Genomic DNA, 25,070 nt, shown 5'->3' with positions numbered 1-25,070 from the left:
AAATCACCCACCAGAGACACAACACTCCTTTCTTCCTCCAGTCTCTCTCATGGGACAGAACTGTACCAATAGTCATTCCAGCCCCGAGACACTCACTCAGCCTGTGGCAGTGGACCTTCCTGGATCTTTATGCAACTGTGACCCAGGGATCCTTAAGCAGATACTATGGAACTATCGACTTAACCAGGCAAAGCTTTTGCCTTTGTGTACAACCTGAGGCTCTGGCACCTCTTTCTTAATAAATTTTAAAATATCTCTCATTGTTGCCTGTCCCTGGGCCCTTTCCCCTTCACTCCACTTGGAGCAAAGGAACTGACGACAGCCACATGTGACAGCCAAGAAGATACTAGTTTATTTCACTGTGTACCTTTCTATTTTCATCCAGTTCTGTAGCTTTTCTGCAGAAGTCATCTTACAAAACCTAACATAGGCACAGAAATTTATCATATTAGTTCTAGCATAATGGAGGGCAGAAATATGCCAGCCTGTAGTATAACTCAATGGTGTCCAACAGATTAGACTCACGAGGTGTAGGAAGACAATTCTCAGATTTAATAAAGACTGCCCAGGACATGGTTAATGCCTTTGCCTCTTTCCTAAATTATGTTCACAGCAAAAGGGAGAAAATTTCCTTAGAAAGTGGACCTCAATTGCCTCACTGGAATAGCTCCTTTTTATATGCAAACGGCAAATATTCGCCAAGTCAAGTCACACACTAAATTATTCAGCCTCACCTAGACTTGCATGGGTGTGACCCCACTTCGGTGTGGCGAAAACTGGTGAGTAACCACTGAAGGAGGAGATTGGCTCCCTGATTACGTACCTCGCAATCTGCTCCCCGTCTGGTTCTCATTCCTGACGAGTCCTGTGTTAGGTTTTGTAGGACAGCTTCTACAGCAAGACGGTTATGTTTTAATGCTTTTGCACTTGAGGAACATTTTTGTGGTGTCTGTGGGGCCCTTTTAAAGCTTGCTCATTTAGCACTGCAATGTGCAAAGTAATTGAAACCTGGTTCCCTGTTGTACACTGACAACTTTCCTCAACAATCTGAGAACTTTCCTCTCATGAGAAACCTGCAAGAATCAATTGATCCCTCTGGTCCCCAACCAGGCAAAGAGCTCCTCAGGCTCTAGTCCTGTTTTGCTCGGTGGTTGGGGCTCAAGAAAGACTGGTTGAGAGGCCATTGGAAACGTCCATGCACACACATGGGTGGTCATACACCAACCCTCCAAGTTGAGGGGCATCACGGCTGTCATTTAATTATCTCTGTAGCTGTGAAGTGTCTCAATAGAAATTACTCCATTACTACTTCTTCCCAATGGTTGTTTCAGGCTGATGAGTCAGCTGCTCGGGTGATAGAGCATGTTAACTCTGATTTTTTTCTTAAATTAGATTTAAGGCCGTCAAAAACAAGGTTTAGCCTTCTGCTTATCAACCTATTGGAACCAGTTTAGTGTCCATCTGAAGCCTCCCTTTCATGCCTCAATTTTTCAGGGCCAAGTTAAGGAAATCAAAATTGAGAAAGGTGGCTAATTGGAAAAGGAGAGTTAAACCAAAAAAAAAAAAAAAAAACTTAAAAGCTTTGAGCACACATGGTCCAATATGGCTAGCTTAACCTGTAATTTGAGATGAGAAAAATATTAGAAAGAGGGGAAAAAGCCAAAATTATTTACAGCTGGATAAGGAATTAAAATAAAACTAAACGTATGTATTTATACATGTCTTCACCTACTATTAATTTCTAGGTCAGCATCTAGCACAATGTGACACATACGTTTTGTTCTTATGAACTAAAGGGCAGACACGATCACCCAGAATTATGAAAAACAGGCCTCAGAGAGAGTGTGTATTAAAATGAGGGCTAGAGATACATACACACCCAACCCTAACACAAAGGGTTAGGAGCAGTACTAAATGTATGGATAAAATGCTAACAGTAGAAAATCCAAGATCAATTCATCCATTTTTTAATTCAATCAACTAATACTCACTGAGCATCTACTCTGGTTCAGGTACTGTTTTAGGATTTATGGATACAGTTATGAAGATGACATATAGTTACTAACTTTGATGGAGTTTATGTGTGTGTGTGTGTGTGTGTGTGAGAGAGAGAGAGAGAGAGAGAGAGAGAGAGAGAGAGAGAGAGAGAGAAAGAGAGAGAGAAATAGGATGAGTGAAGGGAGAGTGACAGACGATACAAATAAATAAATAAATAATTAAACCAGAAAAGGTCGTAGAATTATAAGGGCTCTTAGTGGGTTGAATGGTGGACCCAAAAAATATAGTATGTCCATATCCTAACCCCTAGAGCCTGTGAATGTGACCTAATATGGAAAAAGAGCATTTGTAGATGTAATTAAGCTAATGATTTTGAAATGAAATCATCCTGGATTATCCAAGTGAACCCTAAATCCAATGATAAGTATCCCTACAAGAGACAGAGAGAGACATAAAGAAGAGGTGACGTAAAGATGGAGGCAGAGATTGGAGTTTTGCAGCCACAGCCAAGGAATGCCTGAAGAGGCTGGAGGAGGCAGGGAAGCATTTTCCACTTGGGCCTCCAGAAGGAGTGTGGCCCCACCAACACCTTGAATTTGGACTTCTGGCCTCCAGAACTGTCAGAGAATAATGTTCTGTTGTTTTAGGCAATGACATTTTGGTCATGTGTTATAACAGCGCTAGGAAACTAACACAGGCTCTAAAGAAAACAAAACAGACTGATGGAGGCCAGATGCCAGAAGGTCTCTGGTTTTCAAAGACATGTTCTTTGCAAGGAAGATGTGACCAGGAGCCACATCTGGGGACCATGCAGAGGGTGTTTGCTCTTCCTTTGTTACCAGCTACAGTTTTGGCCAAGAATAAATGCCTATTTTTGTTGCCTGCTGACATCTCTTCTCATTTCCTCTGATTAATAAAAAGGTCTCTTTCCTGTTTGGGATACACATGTTATTCAAGTGGGGCTAACTCCCTCCTTATGTCTCTCCAACTCTCATTCACACAAATACACACAAAGCCACAGCCTCACCAATCAGAGAAACTATCATCCAGACAGTTATTCATCCAGGAATGGACATGTGACTCAGGCCAGGCCAATCAGAGCCTTCTCTGGGAATTTTCTTCTGGGACTTTGAGAAAAGACTCCCTCTCTCCACCAGGGAGCTCTGCTGGTGAGATATGATGCTTGGGACTATGGTTCCCTGGCACCATCTTTTAGCAAATGACTCAGTAGCTTTCCTTCTTTCTCATTTTTGTCTAAATTAGGTCTCAATCCCTCTTGCTTATAAACAAAAGGGTTCTAATTTGAGTCCCTGTCCTGGTGACCTAGGCCAGACCACATGGAGCCCATAGGATTCTTTATGTCTAGCAAGAATGAAAGTCTAGAGGCAGATCCCCTAGCCCTACCCCAGGAGAGGGGGTCTCATCTTGCTTCCTTCTTAGCCTACTAAAGGTCGGGGGCAGGTCTTCTTACTGTCACAGCCGTGAGGGAGAAGAAAGAAGCAATCCAGAAGGAAAAGAGTCAAAAGAATTAAAGACAAGAGAACTTCAAAGAGACACAGAGCCCCCACATGAACAGTTTTTAACATTTAATCCCTTTGAAAATTCAATTCCCTAATACAGTGCCCCAGTTTTGGACTCAGTTTTAACCTCTATTAGTGTTTCACTCTGTATCAATCTCAGGGATTTGGTGCAAGAACAGAACTGATTCTGGCTGATTCAAGCTGAGAATGATTCAAGGCTAGAGAACAAGGCTCAGAAAATGCACAAGAACAAAAGGAGTGTGAGCTGGTAGAATCACGACCAAAATCAGGCCCTGGGACAAATGCAGACTAAGGGTTCCATAGCCAAAGACTGACATCACTTGTCCCCGGGATCAGCACAATGCTGCCTGCCTCCCCCCACCCACCACACACACTCACACACACACACACACACACACACACACACACACACACCCCTTAAAGAAGTCTCCCTCCTCCCCATCCCTGCAGAGGAGCATCAAAACCCCGGGGAGAATACACCCTGATTGGCTGCGTCTGTCTCATGCCTGCCAGGGGATGGGGTGTGTTTCAAGTGGTTTCTTTCTCCCAGTGAGACTTCTATTGGGAAATTTCCTGAACACAAATTAATTTTAAAATATTTCTTTTGTCCTCTTTTGCAACGAAGCAGAGAAGAAAAAAGTGTTTGGAGATTACCCCAAAGTGATTCGATTGTGTTACAACGGTGCCCTCTGGTGACAAACTAATGACAGGGTGAAAAACAAGGGAAATATTTACATACCTCATTAAAAAGTCCTGCTAAAATTCAGTCACACTTAGTTTTCTGACTTAGACCATTGAGCTAAGCAAGAGAAAATTCTGAGATGCAAATGTTCTCCCGGGAGAAGGATACAAAAAGGACCATGGCTTATAAAGGATGTTAACTTGAATCAACCACAGTCTGTACCTGTGGAAATTCAAACACCCTTGTGAGGAGAGCAATAGCATCCTTTCTGCTGTGACCCTCCAGGGTGGCTATGTGTCTTGGAGATAAAACCTACTTCGTTGAAGTGAGGCTCGCTGGCCAAGGCTCTGGGAGCCTGGACAAGCTCCTGGAGAGGGAGGAAGGAAGTGAGTGGTACTTGACATACACATCACTGGGCTCTGGTGCACAGGACGCACTTGTGGAACAGATGGAGGAGGCCAAACCTTGGGAGTGAGTTTCAGAGAAAGCACAACAGCACAGACAACGAAGGGAATGTACAGTGATGCTCGTACAGTAAAGAGGACGGACGAGATGAGCAGGGCGCTGCTGCGAGCTGTGGTAGGTCTGCGGTCAACAGGCAATCGAGGAAAAGTACACACTCGAGAAATGGAGGAAGCGCCAATGAAACGAGGGGCTGTCCGGAGCAGACACGGTCCAAATGGAATTTGTGAAAACAATACATTTCTTCTCATGCTAACCAGAGACCTTCTGGTATCTTTGGTAGCCCAGATAGGTTCCCTGGAATAACTAGACTTTTTAAGTGATGTATTTGAAAATAAAGTTTAACAGGATCAAGTCTTAATAAATCAACCCTATTATGTATGTGCTCTCTGGGGTCATAGTGTCTTTTGTTTTGCTATCACATACTACAGCCATTTTTTTCAAATTGCTAATTGTGAGAAATGTTCCAGAACCGTCTCAGATCTCAGAGAAAGGTTTAGAAGGTATGAAAGGAGACGATGTGAGGGGAGAGACAAACATATTTCTAAGTGATGTGGGTTTAGTAGTCCCACAGCAGAATCTTGAGGATAAATTGGAAACTGGGGAGAACTTCCTCTGACAAGGATCTCTTCTTCATTTTCTCAGAGCTTAGCCAAGGGGCCTGTTCAGAAGTTGCTGCTATGGTTTCAGGCCCTTGAGGAATCCTGGTAGATGCTGCAAAGAAAAGTGTTTTAAGACAGAGTGAAGGATGAAGAGACAATCAAATTCACACACACACACACACACACACACACACACACGGGAGAGAAGGGAAAAGAAGGGAAGGGGAAAAAAGCAACTGAAAGGAAGGGCGAAAAGGAAGGAGAAGGGAGAAAAACACATGCATGAGGAGGGTTTAGAGAAGATACAAGAAAGATGGTAATAGTTCAGGAATTTCTGAGCAAGTTTTATAACGTGGAGATAAAATTTAGGAGGTTCTAATCAACAGAAAATGAGGTGTGTACTGTGGCTCCGTTCTCTTCTCTTGAGCTTCCATTCCTCTTTCTCCATATTCCTCTGGAAAGGAAGAAAGCGGTTCCCCCTTCCCACATTTCCGCCATTGTTCTCAGAGCCTTCAGCACCTCTGAGCAGATTGTTGGAGGAGAGGTGGAAGGACCAGGATCCCTAGACAAAGTCTGTCAGAGCAGAGGGTCCACATTTCTTCCAAAATCAAGGTATATGCACCCCCAAATCTCTTGCTCTACTCCCCCTAATAGACAAATGTGGTCACAAGTTTCCAAATGTTATCGTATCTATTAATGTTTAGCAATGTCCAAATAATGCTTACAAAAAAGTGTGAAATACTATTAATAGGTTAAAAATAACCAAACAACTGCAATGCAACTGGTTTTTAACACACTTATAAGGAAAAATAAAATAATCTGGTCATCAGGAGTCCCTCCGATTTAAAAAGTGATACATTTTAGGGGATACAGTATAATTATAATTATAGTTAAAAGTCTAATTTGATGAATTGCATTAAATTCGTGTATAGTTAACCCCTTTCATACAATCTCTTTTGATCTTTTGAATCTACTTAATTCTTTCTATCCATAATTTTCCTCTTAGATAGATGAAACTAAATGGCACACCTAGTAAAAATCTTAGCAAGATTTCTTTTATTTGTAATCATTATATCACTGCATTTTTTATTGTATCACTGGTTTCACCAAAACTTGTTTCAAAAAAATTCTTTGTTGCCATGACATTTTTAAAATGTGGGTCTGAAGGGCCATGTAGTAATACCATCTTGCATATTTATAATGCTTAGCAATATTCAAATGCTTTCATATGCATAATCTTCATTCTTTTAACAACCTTTTATTATAGGAGATAAGCAACAGAAGATCAAAGAGGCTGACAGTTCAAAGTCACATAAATAGTAAATTTTAAAGCTTAAAACCAAAATCTGGGCTTCTTCTACCTTATCCCACTCGTATTTCCATACTATAATGTTGTAAATTGGGTTCCAATGTTGAGTAGATGATATCATAGAGTAGGTGATATAGATAGAGTAGGTGATATTTTAAGAGTGTATTATTTTACAAGTCAATTTTGCAAGGTATTCATTCACATTTCTCAATATTCTTCATGATTTCCATGCACTTATATTCTTACCCATGTATTATGTTAAAGAAATTTAAGTAACCTCATAAAAGGTGGGAAAGAAATGTCAGAATGTACAGGGCAGCTCAATAATTCAACTTAAAAAAGACTTTCATTTTTTTAAATGTTATTATCGAAAACCATACCTGAACTAAGTTCTTCATTCCACTTTCTAAGATCTACCTTTAATCTGAGGGAGAGAAAGAAAATGAGAATGAGAATATGTTGATTTTGTAAAGACCAAAAACAACAATAACAAAAAAATCAATTTGAAAGTCTTGTAATTGTCCATTTGCAACTCTAATCCATTTCTATTGTAAGCTGAGCAGAGCACCCCAAATTCAGCCTAGTCCTGGGGCATAAAATTCATCCCTCTCCCCATTTGGGTGTACTAAGTAAGTAACCAGGTCTCCAGGAAGTCCAGTTAAATCAGCATTTATAGTCTTATGTAACATCTGTCCTGGAGAAGGAAGTTCATAGAGTCAAATAACTTTATCAACTAACTGAAATACACAGACCTCAGACTTTTTTAAACGTGTGTAGAGACCCAACCAAAAAACTGCAGCAGATGGTCAATTGAGAATTTGTCCATCACGATTATAATTGCAACACGGAATATGCCTAGTTTCCTGCAGGTTGTGGGTGCTTACCGCATCCAGCAAGTGTGGGACTCAACTGTGGGAAAAGTTTCTAGAAGGATAAGTTTGGACTTCAACATATCCTTCAGAGTTAACAGAATGGATTTATCATACTGGTGAAAGCACAAACACTTTGGATTTAATGGGCACAGAATGTAGTGTACCATATATCAGTGTCCTATTCAAATAAGTATTTATCGAATGGATGAATGTATCGATGAATTAATTAATTAATTAATGAGTATTGCAAAGGAATTTAGGAATTCAAACATGGCCAGAAGAGCCCGAGTCTTGGGTGACCCAACCAATCCAATTTTCCTGCCATGTTCGGTGGAGATCTCGCATTACCCGGTCATGTCACATCCCGCTCTGGTTAATGCCATGAACCACTGGCCCCATTGGAGTTGTGCAGAAACAAGTGAGAAATCGAGGAGCAGGAAAACCCTAGAGCCTAGCTTTCCTTTTTAATCTGATTTTTTTGGCTTCCAATGTTTCTGCTTATTCAACAGGAAAAAGAAATTATTATTTCTAATTTTCAAAACACTTTGCATATTAACTCATTCCAGATGCAAAGAACTTTAAAGGCAAAATCACTAGAGGGTATGTAGTGAACAGGCCTAGTTACCAAAGGAGGTCACATAAAAAATAAAAATTAGAAAAAAGAAAACCACTAAAGAATAACTAGTCCATGTTATCTAGGGGCATGAGCTATGCAACCCCAGTAAAAATTAAAAGCAAATTACATACACTAATCAACATTGACTGCATAGCACATCCAACTCATTTGCATACAATGCGATTATCCTGATAGGTGCTGAACTCAACACTCCCAGCTGGGTTAATGTATCTCCAAGGACAGGAGGCAGGGAGCTTTTTCCCTACATGTGGGCTGTGTTCCCTTATGACCATGATGACAAGTGAATACCCACTTACAGCACCGTTAGACTTTGAACATTTGAAAGAAAACCAATACAGATCTGTGCATGGCTAGCATTCAGGCCCCCTCAGATGAACAAGAAACAGTGTTTCATTTCTAGAATACTGTATCTGATCGTGTGTTTAAGAAAACCATGTTGGTTTTATGCTATATAAAGAATTCTTCTTTCTCTTCATCCTGAACTGGAAGATGAAGGGGACATTTTGAGATTATCTTCCTTGCACTAAGGTCCCTTTGGCCAGCTAGCGACAAAGGATGGACCTTATCCTTCAAGCTCCTGCTGTGTTTGGAGGCAGCTGCTCCTAAGGAGGACGCTGGAGAGCAGGGTAGTGGCTGTCTGGTTTGCAGACCCTTTGGAAATCCACTCAGAAACGATTGCCTGGGTTCAGAGTTGACCACAGTGCAGCCTGTGTCAACATTCGTCTCTGCCTCCAGCTTCTCAAAGCTGCTTCCCTGGCTGAGGACCTTCATTCTGGCCACGGATTTGAGAAGGGGAGAAGGCAGAGGCAGCTGGGCGCCCGAGGCTGGGCTGCTGGCCTGCGATGAGCAGCCAAGGCTTTTCCAGGAGTTGCCACTACAGCTGTCTGGTGCTGGGCTCCCACTGGGCTCAGGGAATTCCAGAGAACCCACCTTGAGCCTCCGGCCCCCGCTTCTTCGCTTCCTCAGCTCCAGGGTCCGCCTTGTGGAGGCAGGGGTAAGCCTAGAGCCCTGGGGAAGCGTGTCCGCTCCTGACGTGCCATTCAGGAAGGAAAGCTCGCCATTCCTGACACCAAGTCCTGGATTCAATTGGACCTATGAGAAAGGAAAAGAGCAATACACATAACAGACGTTTTCCATGAACTAAGCACCAGGAACAGGGTGTGTCCCATTCACCCTCTGCCATGCCATGCCCATAGCCGACTTTCAGGAACGGGTCTGAATGGAATACAAGCCATAAGCAAGCTTTCAAAGGGCTGAGCAGCGTCCTTTGCCTCCTGGAGCATCCTCTGGCCTTACGGTTTACCTTTTTATTTGATCCAACGAAGTCTTTTCTTCTGGAAATGGAAACTGGCATGGTAATTCCAAATTCAGAAATCATTTAGGGTTCCCAACCTAGCAGAGGAAACCCATAACTCTCTTATTTTTTTTTAAACTCATTTGAGTAAATACCAACAAGAGCACTTGCAGGATCTTACAGGAAGAGTATGTTTACTTTTGCACAAAAGTGACAAGCTGGCTTCCAAAGTGGCTGCACTTTTTTGCATTCCCACCAGCAATGAATGAGAGTTCCTGCTGCTTCACAGTCTCACCAGCATTGGGTGCTGATGGCTTATTCTCAGGGTTCATTTTCTCATTGATTATACTTAACTGTATAGAACATTGAAAAAACGGTAACTTCTAAGACCTAATTTTCAACAGCAAAACAATACACGTGTCCATGATATTTGAAGAAAAACTACTCAGTTCTCTGATTACGTTTTCATTTTCCAGAAGTGAATATGGGGAAATCCATAAGTTTGATTCTTGAGGCTTTTATTTAATTTTCTAACAGTGATGAACAGAAAAGGAAGCCTGAGTAAGTTCCCCTCTCCTCCTAAATCAATCTCGATCAGCACAAAATGGGTCTAATCAGCACCAAGACGTCTCAGGGCAGCCAGGAATTGCCTGACTGAGCACAGCCTGAGGCAGAGGGCCTGGCTGAGCCACCCCAGGGCCTCCCTCCACTCAACTCTGCTCACCCCGTCCCATGGCCCCTCCCCTGGGCCTTGTCCCCTTACCATGCTCCACCTCTGGAAGATTCCATTTAAGCCTAGCACTCTCAGCTCCAGCATTCAATTCCCTGTCACATCTTCTTTTCAACATCAACAAACATGTCCTTCCCTACTTCCTTTCCTCAGCCTCCTTCTATCTTCCCTGCCTTCCACAGTCCATTTGAGTTTGAAAACCATTACTTCCACCATTTCTTTATACTCCAGTCCCTCCATCTCTCCTGCTCTGCCTCTCTCAGTCATAGCCTTCCTAGAATCCCAAACCTGGATCCACACACCTGCTCCCATTTTCTGAACTTGTGCCCAGGCTGATGAAGAAAAGCAACTGTTCAGATTGGCACCACCCTGAAGGCGTGGTCTCCACCTTTGCCCCAGCCACCTGCCAGTCCTCATGTTTCCTTAGTGGACTCTCTCCATTCACCACAAGGTTGTTTCAAACCTTCTAAACTGTCCTCGAACTTCAGTGGCACCACCAACCTCCTCCACCCATGCTTTCTCATCAGATGGTCTCACCATCTAAATTACAGAGAAAACAAATGCCATTATTAGTTAGCAACTCTGTTTCCTACCGCCAATCTTACTGCAACTTCCCAATCTCTCCACAATAGAAGTGACCAGCCTCTATCTGTGCTGTGAATTCCATTGCCTTCTGCCTTCCTGAGGACCTCACCCTGTCAATTATTCATTTTCTCTCCCACTTTGTTATCTTGTTTCTTCAATCTCTCTCCTCTGCTCTTCTCTCCTCTTCTTTCCTCTCCTCTCCTCTCTTCTCCTCCCTTCTTTTTTCTTCTCCCCTCCTCTCCCCTTTTTCAATCTGCCGACTCCTTCCCAAAAGCAATTAAACATACTTCAGTCTATCTTTAAAAACACATTCCTTCAATCCTCTCTCCCCCTCCAGCGTTCTCTCTCCTCTCCTTTACAGTCAAACAAACTTCTTTATAAAATTTGTCCACACTAATCTTCCCTTATTTCTCCTACCCACTAATCTTCCCTCATTTCTCTGACTTTCCCTCCCACCTTTCCACTGAAATTGCTCTTGACAAGGTCACCTACAATCAGCTTCTTTGTCATTAATTTTTACTTGGGCTCTGGCAGAATTTTACAAGGCTGACCTTTTTCTCTTACGTCTGAAGTCTTCTTCTCCTCAAGCTTCTATGTTAGCGTGTGCTGGGTTTTCTCCTTCTTGTCCATCCAGCCTTTCTCAGTTTCCACTGGAGGAGCCTCTTCCTTGTTATTTCATTCCAGATCGTCATCCTTCACTGCTCACCTGGGCCCTCTTCTCTTCTTACTCTACACTCTCTCTCAGGGAAATCTCATTGACACCTATGCCTTCACTTATTATCTAAATGACAAAGGCTCCCAAAAGTGTAACTACAGCTCAGATCTTTCTCTTACGCGTCATACCTACCCGTCCGACTGTCTTGCAGGCAGGCCCAGCTCCTTAAACTCATGTCCAAAATTGAACTCATCTCCCTCCTCACACGAAATCTGTTCCACTTACTCTTTTCCTTGCCTTAGAAGATGGCGTCAGTAGTCCCATGTCGCCCAAGCAAGAACGTCATCTGCCCTTCTCTATGCCCAAGGGCCAGAGATCTCTGAGGTCTTCCTGTCTCCCAGGCCCACTGCCATTAACCCCGGGGCAGCCTGTCATCATCTCTCGTCTGAATTATTGCGACAGCTGTCTGAAGGGATTCCTCATGGATGTTCTTACCTCCTTCTAATCCATTCTCCACTCCACTACCAGAGGAGTTTGAACGCAGTTTTGATCATGTCACTTTCCTGCTTCTATGGCTTCTACTCTTCTTAAGATAAAATCTAAACCTTTTGGTCTGGCTTACCACACCTTCACAGTCTGCCCCTTTTTAGTCCAGCCTGGCAATTTACCACTTACTCCCTTTCAAGCTCCACTTGCTGAAATTGAACTTCTTTTAGTTTGTTGGACATCCTTTGTTCTTTCCTAATGCCAGTGTTTGTACAAGATTTTTCCTCTCTCTAGGACATGACCTCTCTAACCCTTTCTCCTAAAAACTCCTACTCATTGTCAACTCCAAGCTTACACATCATTTCCTCTGAGTTAGATGTCCCTAAATACTGGCTCTGGCATTTATTAGTTGTGGGATTTTAGACGAGTCACCTCATCTTCTTGTTCCTCAGTTTCCTCATTTATAAAAGGAGATAATAATAAGTACCAGTTTCATAGGGTTGTTGAGAAGATTAAATAATAATGGTGCCTGGGACATAGACGTGCTAAATGAGTTGTTTGTTATCATCATAATTAATGTTATCATTAGTTCTCCTCGCAGCCTGTACTTTATGGTCGTTACCACACTGGTGTGCACTTGCCGGCTTGCTTCTCTAGATCTTCCTACAGACTTTGCCAACTGGAAGAAAGGGATTTGTGTACGTCTTCATTACTGTATCTCCAGCACCTGGCACAGCGCCTAACACAAGGTAAACAATCACTAGATATCTGTTGGGTGAATAAATAAATAAAGCTTAATCCCTAAAAAATATACAAATTTTTGCACATAGAAATATAGAACCTATAAATTAGGTCCCTGATAATTTGACATTAGGTAGGTAGAAAGTCTTGCCAAGAAAATTAAAAGTGATTTTCATCCTATGGCTGGCCATTTCTGCAATCTTGTTAAGACAAAGAAACGTGAACTTTTCCTTTTTGAAGAGAAGTCTAAGATCCTCAGAGCATATGGCAAAAGTGAGCACAACATTATTAATGTAAGCATGCAGTTGTGTGCAGTTGGAATAAAAAATTTTTAGAAGAAACATAATGCTGAGTGATTGAGATAAATCCCTTGACGTAGAAGATGCCAAAAAGTCAATTGAAATGCATTTGTAGGAATTATGATCATTTAGAGCCCGTCTTTCTAAGAAATATTTGTAAACTGTTACAAATTGAGAGCTAGATTTCTTCAAGTTTCAGGGAACATTAGCAAGTGTCTTGATGAACGGGAAACTCATTTGTCAGTAGGAAGATCATTTGTCACTCAATTGACTCTAAACACTTGAGAAACAAGAAAATATTATCGTTGAAAAATGATTAAGCTGTTAAGGGGCAGACTGATCTCATGAAGGGAAAACAATATCGTTTCTCACTAAATGTGACTCCAAGAGAGAGCAAAACAGGATTTCCCACATTGAGGAACAAGATTGCATAGAAACAAATTATGTAGATAATAAGAAGCCCCAAAACAGTGCCAGACTTGCTTACTTAAGAGTTGAAACAAGTCTCTTCCAATTAAGTGATCTTTTGAAAGGTACTTATTTTCACTGATTAACCAAAACCACTGATATTAACCTGCTATTTTATAGCAGCAGCTTTCTGAGCAATACCTACAAGTGTTCTATCAGGGCAGCATAAACCAAAGTACTGAGTGAGAATGAGAGTGTGGGAATTGGAAAGGGTGTGTGTGTGTGTGTGTGTGTGTGTGTGTGTGTGTGTGGCTGTGTGGGATAGGTTGGGGGCCAGGATGGAGAATTGGAAAGGAAATGAGGAGAGGAACAAAGAGAGAGGAATAGAGTCCAAGTGACTATAGCCGGGAGACTCAGAAAGGAGAAAGGAGCCCTCAAGAAATGCTACAGAAGAAGAAAGTAAAGTACTTACATACTTCATGAGAGATGATTTTTTTTTTAATGGCTAATAGAGAACATAAAGATGAACTTAGCTAAATGTCTGTTGATAAAATGAAAAGAAACAAGGGCTTGCTTATGCCAAACTAGCTTCTGGAATATTCGCCTTTTCTGAAGAGACAAACTTATTTCCTGAAAACAAGCAATCAATCAACACATGGTTCATTAGGAGCTGTCTGCCCACCTTATTAGATCAGTGACCCTCAACCCCACTACATGCTACATATCAGAATCATCCAAGGAGTTTTTTGTTTTTGTTTTTTGTTTGTTTGGGTTTTTTTTAATGCCCAGGCCTCAGCACCCCCAGAGATTCCCATCGTTCTGGCCTGAGAATTTTATAAAGCTCCCCAGCGATTCTGATGTGTAACCAAGATGGAGAACCACTACATTAAATCACCTCTCAGGCCCATCTCAGATGTAAAATTGCACCATTTCATGTGCGTCTCCAAGACCCTAGGGGCTAGACAGGAATACCTGAAGCAGAATCTTGTTGCCGTCATAGTCCTGCGTTTGCCACCGGGTGCGGCTGATGGGGACACACGGGTGGGGCAGGAGAGGCACTAACTGGCCGATCTCTTGAACCTTGAATTGCAGCACTGAAGACTCTTTGGGGTCCACGGACGTTCCGAGGGGCAGCTGCTTCAGGGAAAGCTGAAGGGCAAAGCTCTCGGTGGCATAGAGCACGAAGAAACAGAAGTCACTCTTCTGCAGGGTGGCTTCCCTCTGCAGGATCATCTCGTAGAGACGGATGGCGTCCTCGTAGTTATCGAAACTGCAGTAGAGCGTCACTCGCAGCATCTCGGAGCCACAGTGCACTTGCCTCACACCCCAGACGGGCATCTGGTGGTCCAGACTGTAGAACTCCTGATTGGCAAGGATGTAGGGACACGGGCTTCCCTGAGCATTCGGGGCGGGGTAGCACTGCCACGGCCAATGCTGGAGGGAGTCCAGAACGCGAAACAGCCGCTCCTCGCCGAGGCTTTCGTGCAGGAAGAGCAACACAGACATCCCCGGGAACCGGGACCGCTTGGGGTGGCCCTTGTCATAGTATTTCACTGGACTAACCCGCTCTGACACCAGAAAGAGTCGCACCCCTGGGCAAATGCAGTCCAGGAGCTGGTCCAGAGTCTGCTGCAGAAGCGAGCCATGCCCAGAGTTGGCAAGGAGATGGACAGTCATGGCCAAAGGCTCTTGTGTCTCGTCCATGTTGGAGCTGCCCGAGGTTGACAAAGCGTGGAGGCCCCCTGTGCAAGCTTCTGCAATGAATGAAGGAGCGGACGGTTCTCACGCCGACCTGCAGCCCACCAAGAAACTTCCAGCTACGTCAGAGCAAAGCCAACCTGTGTTCCCGGTCGCTTTGCTGGTGGTCCCACCAATGCAGGCAAAAGCCTCCGCGACTCACAGCAGCCGTGGGGTTGATGTCATCCGGCGGCTGCTAATGTGACTGAGTGTGTTTGGCTTTTTCAGGCGCTCCCCAGGGTTCCTGTTTGACCTAAAAACCTGTAATCCTGAGCAACACCCGAGTGGGAGGTTCTTACAGACATTTAGTCAAGGAAATGACCGGGCAGAAAGGAACATGAGTCGGCTCTGTTAGGCTGATAGCGATCTGTTTAGTTGAAAAGACATCCATTTTATGGATCCACAATGGGTTCTGATTTCCTCCTTACAGTGTTTACAGTAGCTTGTCAGGCCACCTGAATACAATGACGGCTTTAAAACAATTCTCAAAACTTGTCCCCTTGCCAGGATTCTTTCCCCTTTTGTCTTTTTATTTTGTTTTTGAACAATTGATGTAAGGGCATTGGAGAGAAGGTACTTGATCTGAATAATTTGGACTGTACACTGAAAGTTATTCCTCTACTGCAAAGTCTGGAGTGGATGTACTAAAAAGACGTTGAGAAACTTAGTCTCTGTTTATTCATGCTAATTCCTTAGAAAGAGTGAGAGCTTTCCAACATCAATAATAATCATTGTTCCTATCTATGGAGTACCTACTAGGCACCAGTCATAAACTGTCCTAAAACTTTATACCTAAATTGATTTAATCTTCCAACAAACCTATGAAGAAGAGACTATTATCCCTAAATTACTGATGAAGAAACTGAGGCACAGAAAAGTGCTAAATACTCACAGCTAAAAATTGGCTGAGGGAAGATTTGAACTCAGGAAGTGACAGGTCCCCTTGTGAACCAGAGAGGAAATGCATCTCTGGGATGCAGAAATCCCGGCCTCGATTTTCTTCCTAAAGCTAAGGAACAGACACCAAAGAACATGTATTTCCCAGAGACTCTGTGCGCTGTTGAATCTTAAAATGAACTATCTTCAGTAAGAATAGCCAAGCACTAAACTTAACACTGACCCTAATGTGTACTAAATATCCATTTGAAAATTATTTGCTATTCTGATAGCTGTGCTCCTGATGTGTACGGACAAGCACACTTTAAACGTAATTCTTAAAATAAGCCATTTATGAATGCTTATCATGGAGCACAGTGCAACTTAAATTTTTATAAATTAAACAGCACTTTTGTAATGAAAAATATAACTTACCCTTTTATTGTATTTATATAGATTCCTTTAAGAGTTTAATAATCAAACATAACATCAAATATTGTTATCTATGGAAAGGAATCATTTCTACTCAGATTTCCTTTCTAAATCTAACCTCTAATCATTTGAGTTTCCTAAGTCCAAATGTTTGGCATTAGAAAAATATATAAATACAGTTTATAACAGATGAGCTTTTTTTTTAAATTACCATCAGTGACTCAGTAGTTAAATTCATTTTGCTTCAAATTTCCAAAACTCATTAGTTTTTTTTTTTTAAGCATTATAGTTCTCAAGCTTTTTTTTTCTTTCTTTTAAATCTAAATTCATGTTACACATTGGCTTTTGAAGGCAATGGCAATCCCTCAGTGTGACGCCCTCTTTTTCCCCTGTCCTTCCACTCACTGAGCTGACTGTACTCGGGCACTTTCAACTTTTGACATGGCTTTCAAAACAGTGTAATTCTGGAAATAATCTGAAGATGTGAGGAGAAAAATTATACCCCTGAGACAAAGATATTAACTCGCAACATTTTGTACAAGGCAAGTGCTTAAGCCCTTATATAGGAAAAGATTTTGCTTCTTGATATTGTTTTAATCTTCCATCCAGTGAGAAAACATACGTTTTTCCTCATGAGGTTGTCATTCCTGTCAGGACTAAAAAGATTTCATTAATCTGATGGCAAACAAAGTGCAAAAAAACAGGGGGCACAGGGGAGACGGGGTACCACCAGCCTCCTTCTGACAGATGGACTGCAACTATTTCTCCAAGGACAACCTGACATATTGACCCTCACAGTAAATGCCTCCATTCCTCACCCCCTCCACCCACCGCGGCCAGACTCTCCTCTGGGCCTCAGATTCCAAGGTGTTCTTTATTTTTGCAAAGCTGCTTCTGTTGAAGGCACAGACGTGAATACGAGAGGAAGTCCTCAGCTTTGACTCCCGGTACTTCGACAGCTGACACTTGATTCTCCAACTTATTTTTCTTAAACTTGGCAGTGATGCCCCGGTTTCTGTCAGTCACCAGCTCCTGCATGGCAGCTGGTCTGGCAACTCCTCACGGCAACATGGAAGGACTGATGACAGGTGGTACAAGGAAATCCAAGAAGTCAGCCAGTCATGAAGGTATGTTGGAACCCCTGGACGTCCACAGGGATTTGTCCCTACTGCAAGTCTCAGAAATACACTGGCTTACATTAAAACCCTGAGGTCCCACCACCACCCCAAGATAAGTTTGATAAAGAGTGTCTTTGTCTCTTTACTTTATAAAATGTGTTTATGTGTCCCACATGTGGAGAGCCAGGCACTGTGTGAGGGGCTGAGAATAGACACTCACCATGTCCCCTTTAGAGGAGCACCTTAAATGATGTCATCAGAGCTATGATAAAGATCACTGCAGGATGGCATGAACACCCCTACGAGGAACCACTGGCCTAGATGAGGCCAAGAAAGCCTCCAGTAAGAGGAGATGCTACTTGAAATTCTGAGAAGTGAGAGGAAGGAGGCAGCCAGGTGAGGAGCTTGGGTTGTTGCAGAGGGAGGGACGCTAGGGCAAGGAAGCCAAGGGGGACAAGCCACATCTGAACAAGAGTGTAGGGCGTATGACCCACTGGTGGACCTGCAAGCAGCTCAAGATGGCTGGAGGGTGGGCACAAGGGAGGGGCAGGTGGTAAGAGGCTGGATGGGTAGCCAGGCGTTGCAGGTCACGCTGAAGAGTTGGGATTTTCTTCTAGTGGGAACAGAACCACAGAAGATTTGGCTCTAAAAAGGAAGTAATGCTCTGAGGAAAATGAACAGGAGTGATATAGGGAAAGTCAGTCAATGAACAGGTTTGTCAGCTGGGTGGACGTGGGCAGAAAGCTGCAGTGATGGGTCCAGGAGGCCACCCAAGGTGGTACTTACAAGCGCCTAGGTGAGGCTGTCAGTCACCCATTAGAAAATACTGGAAAAAGAGGGCAGTTGGGAGTGAGGAGGTGGGGTGCCGTTTGGACACAGTGAGTGTAAGTGCCTGTGGGACATCAGACTGGAGATATCCAGTTGCCATTTAACATAGAGCTTTAAGGAGAGCCGAAGACCAGAGAACATGGGCTGGGGCAGTACTGGGCTTTAGATAACCATGGGGATGCTTGTGATGACTCAGGTGGAGAATACATGACGAGGATAGGAAAGGTAAGAGGACGGACTGTGGAGTGCCCAGTTTAAGGGACCATCAACATGTACATGGCATCCAGGAAGAAGTGGAAAATGGCTGTGTCATTCCAGTCTTGTGTGGGTGTTTGCGTGTTAGGTTACAAGGATATGTCAGGAAATAGCAATGGCTGGGCAGACATCTTTACTCAGTGTTTCAGAACATTTGTGACTCAATGAAGCAAACTCAAAAGAAGCACCAAGTGAACCTCAGAGCCATTCGAGCCTCTCTTTTCCTTGTTCTCAAAACAACCTTAACTGTGTTTCTTTGTCTGATACCCATTTGTTCACCAAGGGCTACGCATTATAGAACTTGAGGCAATACCTGGAGAAAAGGTCCTGGGAAAGGATCATTTCATGCTTATTTTCCAACCCCGGATAGCAGCCTACAGCCCTGTACCTGCAGAGAAGGTGCTCAATAGATCTGTAGCAAAGAAGGAATCTTGATGTCTCCTATGGGATAAAAATCCCAGGTTAAGAGATTTTCCCAACATCACCTAGCTGGTTAATGGCAGGGCCTGGAATTCTAGTTTTAAACCACACTTTCCCACCACTCCTAAGAGAAACAATGGACAGCAGCTCTATCTATTCAGGTAAGAGCCATTCAAGTTCAGGGCACACAGCCAGTACATAAAAAGAAAAAAGGAAGATAAGAGGAGTGGACTTTATTCACATTGTTCATGTGCCGTGCCCTAGACACCTCTGGTTAACGTGTGTTTCCCCATCCTAGGCATTCCTGCCTCAGTGCTATTCCTGTCCTTAGCTTTCACCATCCCAGCCCTTCTAATACACACACACACACACACACACACACACACACACGTCTATACCCTCAAGTCATAGCTCCTGGCTTCTCAGGAGATTCTTGGCAGAACCAGCAGCAGGCAAACAATGGAGGCCTATGTACGGCCACCTTCTCTGGGCTCCTCCTAGGGCAGAGGTGGGAGGAGGTGGCCACAGCAAACTCCTCCTGCAAGGGTTGTGGCCCTTAGCTGAAAGCTTCTCTCCTAATCCCCCCAAGAATACCCCCTCCCAACCCAAAACAATGCTATCAGGTTCCTATTAAATTGCCATCTGTTTCCCCCTTTTTTCCGGGACAATGCAGCCCAGGAGCAGCCTGTGAGCTGATACCCTGCGTTTTCACAGGTGCAACAAAAAGGGCACGTTTCCTCCTGTTCTTTGCCGTAGTCTTCTGCTGTGACATCGTTTCCCAGTCTCTGAGCAGTTAGAGTTCTCCACTGAACCAACTCAGTCACTGGGAAAGGAGGCAGAGAAGTAGAGTGGGGCCAGCTGTGAGCCAGAGGCCTGGGCCACTCCACCGAGCTCAGCTGCTCACCCAGCGAGGATCTGAGATTCCTAATTCCTCAGGACTGGTTTCATCATCTCCACTGATGATAAAAAGTACCAGTGGTAATAATTGACCTGACTCTCTCCAGGGATCAAATAAGCTAAAGTACCCCAGAGGGGCCTCCAAGCTCTCAAGGGCTCTAGTCGCGTAATCATCTCAACATGAAAGATTTTATACGTAATATCATTTTAACCTCCCCAAACTATCCGGCAAATGCAGTGAGAAATGGATAAATAAATGAATGTACATGATTTTAATGGAATACTGTGCAGCTGTGAAAACAAAGGACTTTAGAGACGTAGATTGACCCTCTCCAGTAAGGTTAGATGTACGTGCCCTACACTTCAGCATTTCCCTCCCCAGATACAATCTCTGGAGAAATTCTCTCACGTACGCACAACAGCAGGCAGATTCCAGAATGTTTTAGACCTGCATTAGCCAAATAGCAAACAAACAGACAAGCGAAAAAACATGAGGGAGGTGGGAACCACCTACATGCACGTCGTTAGAAGAATGGATAATGAACTGCTGAATACACGACATGAAGGGAACTGAATGAACCTGGCCCTGAATCGCATTCAAACGTAGAGCGAAAAACAGTTGCAGCAAAAGCCAGTTATGTAAACTTATATAAATTAGACCATTTATATAAAATTTGGAAATATGCAAAGACTCTCCAATGGTTATGGATACAGACCTAGGGAGACAAAGAATGAAGAACTGCATGGGAGTGAGAAACAGCTAGTTTAAGACAGTGGTTACCTCAGCTCCGGGGGGAACGTGATCAATCAGTGTACTCGTCATCTTTATTTAATAAGCGGGACGGGGGAAATACATGGATGTTCGTTGTATGGTATTTAGACTTTTCTGAAATATTTCATAATCGCTTTAGTGAGGGAGATTGGTCGTGGACCAACCTAGACAGCTAGTTCCAGGATACCGTTAGACGAAACACAAGCCTATGTAGCATATGAATCTGTGTTGCTAGAAGAGCTATGTATGTGCATAGGTGTATGTATGAATGATTGGTGAACAGAGAAAAAGCCTGGAGGGACATAACCCACGCTTGTATTACTAATGTGTCAATAGTAGACACCTCTGGGAGATGGGATTATAGGATAGAAGAGCAGTTTCTCTTCTTCTTTTATATATTTCTGCATCACTCATATTTATTACAAATACCATGTATTATGTTTAAAATTAAAAAATACATAATACATGAATCAATTCAAATAATACCTGAACTATAGCCTTCCAAGCCATTGTTTCAACAGATGTTTATTAAACACCTACTATATAATTCAGGCACTGGGCTACGTGTTGTGGATATGATGACTAAGAAAAATCAATATTGCCTTGGTTCTCGTGGACTTATATTCTGGTGGGACAGACAGACATTGATCAAATAATCACCCAATGAAATGTAAAATGGCACTTGTATTAAATGTTACAGCCCAGAGGTGCATAGGAGTTGACCTGTTTAGGGAGGTCAGACAAGCCATCTCGGCAGCAGGAAGCTATGACCGTTGAAAAGGAGCAAAAGTCACCTGGGAGAAGTGAGGAGAACATTCTTGTAATGCAGGACTTCGCTCCCGCTCCCCGCACAAGAACGCAGGGTATGGTGAGACCAAAAAGGAACACCCACGGAGCCATGGATAGGGGAGTCATACCACTATATTCTCGCTGGCGGCTGGGTTGGAGATACAGGAGCAAACATCTGCCAGTACCCCAACATGGGGTCTTCCTGCACTCCAGTCTCACTGGTGGCCAGCGAGACACAGGAAGTAGGATCAATATGATCAGCAATCCACAATCCGCTTGTTAACCGCACTTGCTAGCCGCAATCCCCCACCTGCTTCTCTGCCAACCTACCCACCAACCCCCTCCTAGCGTAGCCACGGCAGTTATATCAGTGGCTAATGGCTAACCAGTAACAGCTGATGGCCACCCAGCCACAGTGGATGGCCATCTGATTACAGCTGATGGCCATCTAATAACCGAGCCAGCACCTTTCCACATGAGGCCGAGAGCCTGGAAACTGCTCTCTGGGACTCTGTCCCCACAATTCTCGTATAAGGACCAGCACAAGCCAAGAGCCTGTGGCAGGCAGGAGCATGGTGGCAGGAAGTATGGGTTTGTGTAGCTAGCGGTACAGTGCTAAGATAGAAAATTCTACAAAAAAGAGCAGGTTTGGCTAGGCTCTGGCTGGAAGGTTTTTGATATATGAGTTCTGGAAAAAAAATGTCATATAACACAGAATGCTCTTAGCAACCCAGAGAAGAAGCAAATCTGAGCAGTCACTGGTCGGATGATAATAATTGGTAATACTTATTGAGCAATTACTTTGTGCCAGGTGCTGTTCTAAATGTTGACATGTATTAACTATACGTTACAAACTAATTAATCCTCACAACAACCTTATGAGGTAAATACTATGATTATGCCCATTTTACATGTGAGAAAACTGAGGAACAGATGGAAAAAACAGAAGCATCGAAGCTTTAGTGGGATATCTAGATACGTAAAGCCACAAACTTGAATTATTTGGCATCTTTGTTTTTTGTCACAATAGGAAAAAACTGTATATTTTTAAAATATATATTTATATATAATTATACTTAAATGTATTAATATAATTAATAAATGTATAAGTATAAATTTAAAATATAATAAATACAATTACAAGTAAAAACATAAAATAAATTATTAATAAATTAAATAAATACAAGTTAATTGAATAAATAAATATATACATTTATGTTTATAAAATAACAGAATCAAAATTAAAACATTTGTATATAATTATAATATATAACATTATATTTACAATAATTCATATATATATATATATTTAAACTTTACAGACAGTTTGGGATTCCCTGACGGGGACAAATAGCTGTGTGCTCCCAAGAAGGCTGAGATCACATCGCTACAGCCTTCCACAGTGCCAGTGGCACAATGCCTGGCACCCACTGGGCACCTCATAAATGTTTGCTACGGTAAGCTGTTAGCTGACTACATATGGCAAATTTTCTACTGGATACAGGCACATGATATCCAATCCCCTGATAGAAAAATGTTGGCTATTTGTCAACAATTTGGGTTGTAGGTCAACTGTAATTAATAAGCAATAGCAATCTTTCCTCATTAGAAGTTTAAGAAATGACCCAAAACAAAACTTAACTAAATAACAAACAAGACAACAAAAACAAAAACAAAAACCTTGCAGTGTTTGCAAAAGGACGATCAATGTTGTAAACTCTCACCTTGGTTTTAGACAAGCACCTTTCCAACATAAGGACTCACGTATGTTCATGAAGGGACACATCTACCTATACATTGGTAAGGAGGAAGCTAACTGACTTTGAACCATAAACAATTTTTTAACATATAGTGTGCACCTGTAAAAACAAGCTAGAAATGGGCACGCAGCATAATACCGCGCCTCAAATTCTGCAAAGATGATGCTCCATCAAAAAAGTCTGGCCTTTAATTACCATGTAGGTTACAAATAGAGATGGATATTCTCATGGCAAGAAACACCACTTCCCATGCCAACCTTTAAATCATTAAAGCTCGCTCAGCATAAAGCTGACAAGCCAATCAGACCGAAACCAACATTCCTGGACTAGCCGGTCGGCCCTGCAGAACTGCGGCTCTGCTGTGCTCTGTCAGCTGTTCTTCCACTCCTAATGGGCCTCATTTTCCACTTGATATTTACATCCCAGCTGCTGCAAAAGGCACGGCTGTGCCGACCAGGCAGCAAAAATAGAAGAGTTGGGGAAATAACCATACGTATTAATAACCACTCAGTTTTTAAAACACAAAGCAGGAATTTTGGTCTATTCAACTTCATAAAAGAACTTTTTCATAAGACTCAAATTGAGGTTGCAGTTTCTATGGCTACCTAGTACAAATGTCTTGTGGCTGCATTTTTCTTCAAATATGAATCATTCTGAAAAGGTTTCTAAATTTGCCTGTGGTGTATCTATTTTGTAAGATAACACATGAGAAAAATGAGGACAGCTCCTGAAGTACACACAATCTAAGTATAAACAATAATATTGCTCAAGTATACACCTTAAAAAGGTTGAGTTCCAACCCTGGAAGAGAATTGGTTTGAGGAAGGAGAAGCCCCAGGTTGGGATTACCTGCAAGGTTAAGTTTCTTTGCTTGTTTCCAAAATAGGCTGGCTCCATGCTTGGTCGCTGTAGAGATTAGTGAGAAAATGAGCTTACCTGTGCCTGGTGTAGGGTTGGCACCCAATAAGCATTCTTTCTTTTTTTCATGTACACAGTGTGTGCACTGCATTTTCAGTTCTTCTATTCGGTACTAGCATATTTGCTTGCTCCATATATTTTTTAAATTTAGTCCGTTCCAGGCAACTCTATGATAACACACATTTTAACAAAAATGTAGTTGAGTTCATTGGTCTTAATTAAAAGGTGAGTAGTTTCTGTTTGTGGGATACCTACAGCACATAAACCTAGGTGACATGAAATTATCTGTTTAGTAAAGTCATACTTACAGGTTAAGAACAAGGACCTCTTGACTCATGGTTCCCAAACCACTACAGTGGTTCCCAACACACACAAAGCCAAGTGCCTGTCGGAGGAAGTAGTTTATGAAAGGAGGGAGAGACAAAATGGGAAAATTGGAGCTTCTATTAACATGATTCAGCCATCGAGCTCAACAGCTGGTTGGGACCTTAGAAGCCTAGTTCAGTCTGCTGACTATTTAGACTGAGAATATGAGGCTAAGGAAGATGGGTGGGTGGTCCCAGTTCACCCGGTTTAATATGGTTCAACTGGAACTAGAACATGGTTTAATGGATGCACTTTAGTCCACAGGTGTAAGAAAGGATACACTCTAATCCATATGAGTTAACCAGTGAGTACCATTTTCTAAATACTTCCTGTAGGAGTCATATTTTTTAAGTGGCAATTTTTTCTTTCATTATGAATAAAGGACACTTTGCCCACATCTCTAACACATGAGCACTGTAAGATAATGGTTACTGGTTACTGGAGGGAATACTGGTACTAACTGCCATTCTGTCATGGGGGCTTTCTTTTCTGTTATGAGGAAGGGGTCGAGATGAAGGTCAGATGTAACCAAGTGAAACGGAAAGTCAATAAACATCTTTTTAATATAGTCTCCGTACCAGGGAGATACTTTATAGAGCTG

The 25,070-nt window shown here is 42.6% G+C and overlaps 1 protein-coding gene across 1 annotated transcript; it reads right to left on the bottom strand.

Annotated features, from left to right (window-relative positions):
* Window positions 1-4,065: 4,065 nt before the first annotated feature.
* Window positions 4,066-15,253, bottom strand: FAM124B (family with sequence similarity 124 member B). Its single transcript, XM_033111444.1, has 2 exons — window positions 14,274-15,253; window positions 4,066-9,195 (listed from the first exon to the last, which is right to left on the bottom strand). Exons 1-2 carry the CDS (start codon window positions 15,003-15,005, stop codon window positions 8,551-8,553), a joined length of 1,377 nt encoding a protein of 458 aa, XP_032967335.1. The 5' UTR covers window positions 15,006-15,253; the 3' UTR covers window positions 4,066-8,550.
* Between the last annotated feature and the right edge of the window lie 9,817 nt (window positions 15,254-25,070).

Source organism: Rhinolophus ferrumequinum, chromosome 8, assembly GCF_004115265.2.
Source record: "Rhinolophus ferrumequinum isolate MPI-CBG mRhiFer1 chromosome 8, mRhiFer1_v1.p, whole genome shotgun sequence".
NCBI classification, from domain to species: Eukaryota; Metazoa; Chordata; class Mammalia; order Chiroptera; family Rhinolophidae; genus Rhinolophus; species Rhinolophus ferrumequinum.
The sequence above is the reverse complement of the archived record's forward strand: the minus strand, read 5'-3'. Positions and strand labels throughout refer to the sequence as shown.

What these genes read in the sequence shown, in the direction of transcription:
- FAM124B (XM_033111444.1), bottom strand. Translation starts at nt 15,005, where the DNA reads ATGGACGAGACACAAGAGCCTTTGGCCATGACTGTCCATCTCCTTGCC. An exon ending in GCAACAAGATTCTGCTTCAG is followed by an intron (nt 9,196 to 14,273) that starts GTATTCCTGTCT and finishes CCTTTCTCATAG; the next exon opens with GTCCAATTGAATCCAGGACT.